The 9786-nt window shown below is 36.9% G+C and overlaps 1 protein-coding gene across 1 annotated transcript in view; it reads left to right on the top strand.

Annotated features, from left to right (window-relative positions):
• Positions 1 to 1035: 1035 nt before the first annotated feature.
• LOC104521969 (programmed cell death 6-interacting protein-like) overlaps positions 1036 to 9786 on the top strand; it is a gene marked incomplete at its 5' end in the record, with an annotated part of 27169 nt that continues 18418 nt past the window's right edge. The window contains 4 exon segments of the mRNA XM_029084035.1: positions 1036 to 1090; positions 2821 to 2890; positions 6229 to 6356; positions 6959 to 7112. Coding sequence (XP_028939868.1) covers positions 1036 to 1090; positions 2821 to 2890; positions 6229 to 6356; positions 6959 to 7112 — 407 coding nt within the window.

Raw genomic sequence — 9786 nt, forward strand, 5'->3', positions numbered from 1 at the left:
GTAAGGAGACAGGAACAATGTTAACCCTGTTTCACAGACTGTGAAACTCATTACTACAAGGTGCTTTGTATATTGGGAATATAAATTAAAAGAAGAATGTGACCAATATAAAGTTGGGTGTATGCCCGTGTGATGAGTGCTACAGGAAGAGTACACGAAACAGGCTTCCCATGTTATGTGTTCTCAGCAGTTGGCAGCTCAGAGGTTTTCTGTTCTGCATCCAGCCTCTCATGTTTAACAAGTGGTGCAGGCGTAGGGTACAACTCAGGAAAACTGAGTTGCTACCTGTTGCCTGGATAGATTGCATGAGGGCACTATGCTATACTTGCTATATTACCTTTCTGACATTCTTTCCTGAACATCTTCCACTGTGAGTAGACAAAATATCGGCACAGAGAAATTTTGGTTTTAATTCACTGTGACTGCTGCAGTATACTGTACTCTAGTGAAAACCAAGCTTACAACTAAAGATTTTTATCAAGGATTAGGCTCTTCATCTGATACTGTGCAAGGCAAATGGCATCTATTTCAAAGACATTGAAGTTTAAACAGATGACTCAGAAATTGTAGGGGAGTGGATATAATGTTCAGACAGAGTGCAGCGTAGCTTGTTAATATTATGTTAAATGCTGTACTCAACTTACTTTTGCAGTATGACTTTAATGTCTAATGTTCTCTTTGTCTTCCTGTATGTTTACAGGACTCCTTTGCATGACATTCTTTTCTAATCCACCCTCGATCAGCAAGTGGAATGGGTTGGCTTGTCTGTGATACTCTTCTACTCCTGACTGAGGCAGGGTTTCCACGTTATCTGGGAAGACTGTCTCCAACTGAACTTGTTCCTCTACTGAAAAAATCCCTTTAGGCAGAACTTCTGTCTGTCCTGCAAATCCTCCATACTTAACAATGAGCTTCACAACTTATTTGTGCCGGGGATTTTTGCACCCTTTTCCTTACATGCCAGTGTAAGAAACAAAACTCTTTAATTTGATTTATCTAATAACTGTTTATTCTTTTTTTTTTTTTTTAATGTAGATACTATGATCAGCTGTGCTCAATTGAACCAAAATTTCCCTTCTCTGAAAATCAGGTAAGAAGACTTACTGAACCATTAAACTGGAATCATGGCACCTACAATGTATGACTTCTAAGCCTGTACCTAATCCAGTAAACAATACTTCTCTTGGGCAAGGCATTTAATCTCTTTGAGCCTTATTTTCCTAGTCTGTTTATTTTCTAGTTGGTGCTCACATACAGTCTATACTGAAATTTTACCTCTAGTGGCCATAATTGTGTTTATTTTACAGATTCAGAAACGTTTTGACTTTGACTAGTGGTCTAGGTCAGAAAGAATTGTGCTGTGCTGATTCCTCTTCAACTCTCCTTTTGTACTATGTTATAAAGGCTTTTAAAAATATGATTTATATGAGAAAACCTTTAATAATAGATGGAATATGATCTTTGTTTTTTGAAGTACAGCAGATGTTTCATTCACAACAGCTAACAGAATAAACCCACTTAAGAGCTTACGGCTTTGTTGCTGCCTCTGCATCTATGAATTACATACTGTTTTATATAGACATGGTTTTCATTAAGTTGATTTTTTTCCTACCGTATTTCTTTAGAGTCCCATCTCTAAGGAGAAATTCAACTTAACTCCTGCCTGTTCTAGTCTTCAGGTGGAGACTGGAATAGATCTTTGGGCTCCTGTATTTTGATGGAAAAAGGTGTAGGTTTTCTTTGTTTACAAATAGGAGAGAATTTCCATTTCTTTCCCAATCAAATCATATTTAAATGGTAATGTTATTAAAAGAAAAGGTTTATTTCAGACTTGCAGGTTAGAAGTAAGGGAATAGATCTAATGCAGTTCAAACTGGTTTGAGTTTTGCATGTAGCTGCATTCACTTGTAGCCAAGAACTACACTTTGGTTTTTAGTGTGCAAATGTTTTGATGTGGTGATCTGCGAACCCTGAGACATGGAAAACTTTAAGAGGAAATTTTGCAGATCTGTAAACTGTTCCATCAAGAAGAAGTCAGTCAGTCAGTGGAATCAACAATGAGCCGCTGGGGACCAGAACTTCCTGAGCTAGCATTGCTTCTAGAGGAAAATATCTTCTCAAACAGTAATGGGCTCTTTCTGAGTTAGTCTCCCCAACCACTTTAAAATGAGGAATTTTGCCATCTCTTCTGTTCTGATACGAGCTGCCTACAATTAGTTTCATCAACTGAATAAGGAATCAAACTGTGAAACTTCAAAGGAGATTTTGTGAAGTATTTGCATTGTCTGTGAAAGATATGCTGTAGGTGTAATATAAAACAGAGTGTTTTTAACTACTTTTTCTTTCCTGATAATCCTGCTATTGAATTCACTCATAATAAAACTGAGTGAATTTTGGTATTACAAACAGTTCCAAATATGCTAGTCATTTGGAACAGTGGAAGCTGCCTGGTTGGGTGGTGTCCTTTAACTGTGACTATACCACACTGTCAGACTTCTTGGGAGAGGAATGTCTTGGTTTGGAAATAAATTTATCTGTCACTCAGAATATGAGCTGAGCAGAAAGATTATTTTGAGAATGTCTGTCTTTTCTGCTTGTAATGTTTTGAGCAAAGTAATAGGAAGGAAAAAAAGGTAGAATAATTTTTTTTTTTAAATAATGCTTGATGATTTCCTGAAACTTCCAGAATATTTGTAACATTACAGGTAGGTTAAATGTTTTATGCAATTATAAAAGTATAAATATGTGAATTTGGGATATTTTCTGAAGATTTCATTTTTAATTTTGGAGATAAAGATCTTTATTTTTCACAACTTTCAGGTCTGTGTAACGTTTACATGGAAAGATGCTTTTGATAAAGGATCACTTTTTGGAGGATCTGCCAAATTGGGTATGTGAATGTACCAAAAGTGCAAGTATTAATGATACTCATTTTTGAGGATATATTTGAATTGTTAATAGCCTTTCTAGTATTCTCAACATAGCTTTCAAATGAGTTCAACTGTATTGGTAGCAGATTAATCACTTCAACATTGTTAATTAATAAATGGGCACCGTGCAAAGAATTTCTATAGAATTGATATTTAATATTAGTTTTTCAGAGGCACAAATATACGTACAGTCTGATAATAGTTGTGCTGTCTGCTTCTCAGACTTTTTCTGGCAGCAACCCCAACTGACATTAATCACAATTGTTTAAGTTAACATTAATTTCAGTAGTAGGTTTTTGGTGAACCAGCTCTTAACATTCTAAATGAGTAAGATCCTCTTGAGGTGGACGTGTGAGTGAGTGAGTCCTCTCCAGAAGAAAGGGAGTGATGGTAGCTGGCTTCAGTAACCTACGTTTTGCTCAAGAGAATAGAAGGATCTGCCCATGCTGTGAAATGATTCTGCTATCACTTACTTTTAAAATATTTTCATATAGATTTCAGCACTTGTAAAGGAAAAAAAAATTAGCTATTTCCTGAAAAGATAAGGAGTTTGAGTCTGTCATTCATTTTAGTCATATAGGGACAATTCTGCACTGCAAATTCACTATCATTAAATGCATTTGGAACACTTGCCAGTAGAGAAACTAAAACTAAATACTTCTAAGTTAAGTGAGGACCTGGTCAGTCATGTGTCATCATTCTTCAGTATTTCTATTTATACCTAAGTGTTCACCATGACTATCATTGCAAGATGACTGTTGCAAGGCAAACCCTGAAAAAATGTTAAGAGTATTTATTGTCTTTTTAGGTTTTTTAACGTTTTTGTGTCCTTTGTATAGTTCTCCCTTAGCAACAACCGAAAGTCTTTGCAGTTTTACGTGTTCTGAATACACCTGCTCAGGTTGTGCTTGTATGAACTATATGTGTAGCATATGCAGTGTAGCAATACACTGCATTCTTACATGTAAGCAGGTGGTGCACACCTTTCCTTGCTTTGTTTTCTAACTGTTCTAAGTCCTTCTGGGTAATTGGAGACTCCCCTGAAGATACTGTGGTTTTTTGTCTCAGAATTTGGTTGGTTCTGCCTTCTTTGGGGCTAGCATTTCTTGATAATTGGATCTGTTTCATAGTAAAGTTCAGAATATTTTGTTATGACTTAAACATAGTTTTGTAAATTGCCAGAGAGTTATGATATTTGTGAGGAAAAGTATCAGTAATCATAATGTTGATGATTACCCTGAGAATTTGAATAAATGTGACGTTACAGCAGCTTGCAAAAGCTTGCTTGTCTGCAGGTTAATTATATACTAGTCTAAATAATCTGTGAGGCAGATGGCCAGAGATTTATGCAACAGTCAATGTGAAATATCAAAGAAATTCTTAACTGAGATATGAGTAATGCTCAGTTAACAGGCAATGGAATGAATTTTATTTTGAAACTTTAAAGCAGATCTTAGTGGAAAGAAATTAACAAAAGAAGTCTTTTGGTATGTATTTCTACAGTGCAGATTGTCCAGATGCTGATCTCCAGATTACCTACATCACGTGTATATCTCTTATTTCAGATCAGAATTAGCAGTGGGGTTTCTTAGTGTAAAGCAAAGATTTCAGTTACTGAGGGAGTAAAATTTCTGTTGACTTCTAAAGAGGATGTGATCCTGCCTCCAGGAGGAAATCCAGTGTAAAACTCCTTTGACTTCCATGGGGCTAAGATGCAGGGGTGTGGCTTGGGAGTTCTGGCTCTTGCTGTGGTGACGAATGGTTTTCTTCCCATCTTCCCTTGAATCCCGTCTGTATCACAGGGGTAGCTGACAGATATTGTGGCTGCTTGAAAAGTGACCCAGTTCACAGCATGGCATGTAATCTAAAATATGTTGGCTTAAGTTAATAGGTAGAGCTATAAACAGATGAGTCTGAGGAAAAGCTATATTGCTAAACAGCTGTTCTCACTGGAGTAAATCATGCTTGAGATGCAGTCCAGAGCATAAAGTAGTTCTACATATAAAGTAATTTTGCACTTCTGAAACTTTAAAGCCATATTTTCTTTCCTTTCATGTGTTTCTTTTAGTCTTTTGAGTTATATGCAAGTTGTACAAGATGTTCTTTTTAGAAAAATTCTGGAAAATAAACTACAGAAGAGCCACGATCTGTATAAATTGCTGTTATCTTGATGAAATACAGTGACTGTGTAACTTTTCACTCAGGGAAACAAAATGGGGAAAATGACACGTCAGATTGGTGGCTACTTGTCTAAAAATTTAGTGCTGGTCAGGAAGTGCTAACATAGAAACTTCAGAGATATGTTAGGTAAATATGTATCTGTATAAGGAGAGTGGGTGTTAGTGAAGGGGAACAAATGTACCTTCATGTTTTAAAGATAACTTAGAAGTTGTACCTGGGTTTGTGAAATTGAAAATTCACTGGTTGAGTTTTCTGTATTCTCCAAGAAGAGTGTCTACACACTTCTTAAGAGTAGTAGGAAAATAATATCTGCAGTCTTTAGATTTTTCCAGTGCTTGCATGTGGCAAATAACCTTTTGAAAGCAATTAATAGAGTCAAAATGATTCCTGTTTGGGTATTACTGTTCCTAGAAATGTGAGCTCCATCCTCTGGGGCTAGCAAGTACTACAGGAGTTCAATCTGCATAGGCCACACTACTGTCTAGTGAGCCCAAGTTTTAATTAAGTAAAACCTTGTCTGTTTTAGTGCATGGGTAACCAAGATATTTGTCAGTATTTTCAGTCTGAAACAATAGCTTTGAGAGGTGAAAAATTACCTGCATTTCAGTAGATAGTAAGATAGAGGTTGTAAACTCTTTGGCCTCAGTAGGAGATGGGTAGTTAATCTTGCATTCAAGATACAGTAAGAGCATGTAATTGGGCAGTTATTGCAAAGTGATCAGTGCATGGAAGTTCATATTGCAGATTATCCTTCAGTAATCTGTGTTTCTGTATCTTCAGGAGCCAAAAAGCTGCACTGTAGTTAGAAAGACTTTCAAGTTATTGTCAAATATTCATACTACTGCTTTTATGCTTTATGCCACACTGTATTGCCTCACTTTGAAACATTTTGTGGAAGTACTGAATTAGACTTTGTAAAGCCTTCAGAATGAAGATGAGTTTGACTTTCAAAGTTCAGTATTGTGTTGGTTTGGGGTTTTTGTTTTGTTTTTTTTTTCCTTTAAACTGTTGATATCTTTAAATACAGATATTAGTAGCGTTGGCCTCATCTGTAGGATGCTGGACTACTGAAGTGTGTTTTCTTAACAGTATGGGTAACTGTCTGTTTTGATTGCAGCTTTGGCAAGTTTGGGGTATGAGAAGACCTGTGTTTTGTTCAACTGTGGAGCATTGGCAAGCCAGATTGCAGCAGAACAGAATCTAGATAACGATGAAGGACTGAAAGCTGCAGCTAAGCACTATCAGGTACTGAGGCTCCCTGCTTATGCTTAGGAATTCAGAATTACTAATCTTAGAACATCAAATAAGTATCTCTCAATTTTAAAGCTATATATACATAAATATATATACATCTTCTCTCTCTCTTAATTGCAAAGGTGGATTGGCTCAGTACCTAGTCTTGACTGATATTTATTTGTCAGCTTTGAAGGATTTAATTCCGTACCGTTTGCCGTACCCTTTCCCTCAAGTGTGTTGTTAACTAATAACATTCAGCTTAAGATTTAATAATTTTAGCTAGTATGAATTTCAGTTTTAAAGGTCATAATCTCTCTTTCTTCTTTGTGGAATGCATTAAAATTTCCCTGTTCTTATGCCCTTAGGTGTAGCCAGTATGCCTTTACTTACAGTCCATCTTGATAAATACCTCAGTATAAGTAACTTCATGAACAAGGAAGTCACAAGTAGTTAAACAGTAAATGGGGACCATATACCAAAAAAAGCTCTAGATTTTTTGAAATTATTATATGTATTATATTTGTATACATTGTGTATGTATGTATATTTTGTAAGAGGAAAAAAATCAGTCTGGAAACATGAATTATAATACATTATTTTCTTTTGCTTAGTTTGCGAGTGGTGCTTTCCAACACATTAAAGACACTGTTTTGTCAGCCTTGAATCGGGAACCTACAGTGGACATCTCTCCAGACACAGTTGGAACTCTTAGCCTTATTATGTTGGCTCAAGCCCAAGAAGTCTTTTTTTTGAAAGCTACAAGAGGTATATCTTTATTTTTGGCTTGCATATTTATATGCTCATTATAACTTCCACAAAAACTTCAAAGTGTTTTAAGTTATCAAGGGCTTGTAAAGGGCCTTTTGGAAGCTTTTGTTTTTACCTTTACTGATTTCCCCCACTCCACCCTTGCAGGTCATTAAACACAAACTACAGGTGCCACTTAAGAATTTTTCTAAGGTTCACCTGAGAATGCAGTTGTCCCCTTTGCCTTTCCTTTCTTTTTATGTCCAAAACCATTAGTCTTCATCTTTACAAAGGGTTTGGTTGGTTTATGTTTTTTCCTTTTCCCCCTTGAGGACAAAAGACATTCCCTAAAAGAACTGAGACTACTAGAAATAGTGCATTGGGATTTTACCACTATTCCCCCCTCCTCTGTCTGGGGAAGGATTTAATGAGAATTTAGAAAGAATTGACTGTGCTGGGAAACAAAAGACATTTCCTAAGAGTTTAGGGGAAACAAATTTGGTTTGATTGCTCCTGATTTTAACAGAGGAATTCTTTGACCAAGTCTGACTTTGAGAATGCCCAGTTTATGTCCCCGACTGTTAAAGGCTGATTGTGAAAGACTGATTCAGAGGCTGCATGTTTTAATATAACTATTAAAGTATATATGCTTCAAAGAACTTTCCTGTGGAACAGTACTGTGTTTGGTACACGTTCTCTTCCTCTTTGCTATTCTGCTCTCTGTATTTACAAGAAGTTGTGTATCTAGAAATTACAGATATCTAAAAGTAGAACTAAGGACACAGAGGTCACGTGTGGTTGCCCACCAATTGCTCTTTCTCCCCACATTGTTTGGAATACAGTGGAGGAATGTTTCTTCTCTTCATGGGGAAAATTCTTACTGCTTTTAGGAGAATCTCAACAAGAAACTATTGTCCTTCAGCCAACTGATAAATTATGTTTATGTTATTTATCATGCTGGTAGCAGTATTTTAGTCTCTGTCTGTTTGGACATTTCTTTGAGGGAAATCTGTCTAACAAATGCCTGAAACTTTTCTTCAGAGCAGGAGCAGGCGCTTATCTCGTTCTGCATGAGAAATAGGTCTTTCTGTCACCTTGATTTCTTCTTATCCAAAATGTGAAAAAGACAAAGCAAGGCTGATCCAAAACCCACATGTGCCCAGTGAACTGAAGATTTTTGTGAGTACTTCCAAGACCACAAGTCTGCCAGTGTTAGAAGGACAGTGAGGTTAATAAGAGTTTGACTATGGAGGCTATAGATTTTGCTAGGTGTAGAGAATCTTTTCCCTGGCAGGAAGAGGAAGAGCTTCTTTTTTTTTTTTTTTTTTAAGAATCATGTTTGACAACATGATTAACTTCAGGAACCTGTTTTTCAAGTGGAATGCTTCAAAGTTTGAAAGTTTGATGCCAAAATTCAAATTTAGCTTCTTGATGCATTGACTATTTACCTCACTTGCAATTTTCTGGTTTTTCTCCCCTGTGAGACAGTCCATTTAGCAGCTTACCAGCTGATAATGTTATTCTTGATAGAACTGAGCTTATTCACAAGCTGAAAGCAAGCAGAAGTGTTTGGCAAAAACCAAATTGGTCAGGCAAATCTAACTCCACTGCATAACTACAGATCAGCTCTTTAATTTCTGAGACTTTCTTAATGTTTTCTTTAAGTGTCTTTTAAGTCACTTAATGGTGTTCTCTATTCCATCTCAAGGCTGCAATATTTTAAAGATATCTGAGTAAAAACTAAAGCTTTTTGTGGTGAGAGATCTATTCCAAGCTGTCTGCATGGACAAATGGGTCCCCTCTAACATTTCCTTTGATAATGGAAATGTAGTTAATATGCCAGTATTTTTTTCTTTTATTTTCTCAGAGCTCAAGCTCTATGAAGGAAGATGCAACTACCACACACTAGGTGGGGCTAGAAGGATGGTCTATTTAGATATTATGTGTTTTGGTTTTATTAAATATTTAGTGCACTGAACAGAAACACTTTAGCAAAGGAGTAAGTTACTAGATTTCATAAGCTCCTTTTTCTCCATTTGTCATCTAAATCTTGTTCCACAGTGAAAAGATCTTTCTAGCATACCTTAGATGTGTTACCTCATAGAAGGTAAATATATTATTATAGCTCATGCCTGAAGTTTTGTAGATAGATGGGTGAATGCTGGAATGAGAAGCCCACTTGGGAATTCTTTTCATTTAATTTTGGCAATTAAGCATACTCTGCTGACTTCCTAATCTCCCCCTACCCTCCACTCATGCTTCTCTATCTGGCAGTACATAAAAGTCACCTGAATCAGAGGATGCTTGTTTGCAAGGGCAGCTATTTAGAGTGGACAGCCAATGTTAGCTTTGATTGCCTGCCTTTGCTTGGAAGGATGAATTGCTAGTGCAGGCCAGAGGTGATTACAGGAGGAGATAAAGATAGATGCAGCATGTTTTGGCTTCAGGAACAGGGTGAGGACGTGAGGCAGGGAATACCGCTGCCGCTAGGCACGCGTGGCTCTGATATGAAGTAGTGGATACCACTTGGAGGAGCTGTGGTTATTTATGTATAGGAATGGTGTTTCTGTACTCACTGTAAGCTCACAGTGGTGAGGACTGCCATGGAAGGGACCAGTCCCTTCTCTTCTGTTGCACTTCTGAAAACTTTGGAGAGTCCTGACATGGAGCTGGGTTAGGGAACAGATCCTGC

The sequence above is a fragment of the Antrostomus carolinensis genome, unplaced genomic scaffold, assembly GCF_000700745.2.
Source record: "Antrostomus carolinensis isolate BGI_N321 unplaced genomic scaffold, ASM70074v2 scaffold8200, whole genome shotgun sequence".
Taxonomy (NCBI): Eukaryota; Metazoa; Chordata; class Aves; order Caprimulgiformes; family Caprimulgidae; genus Antrostomus; species Antrostomus carolinensis.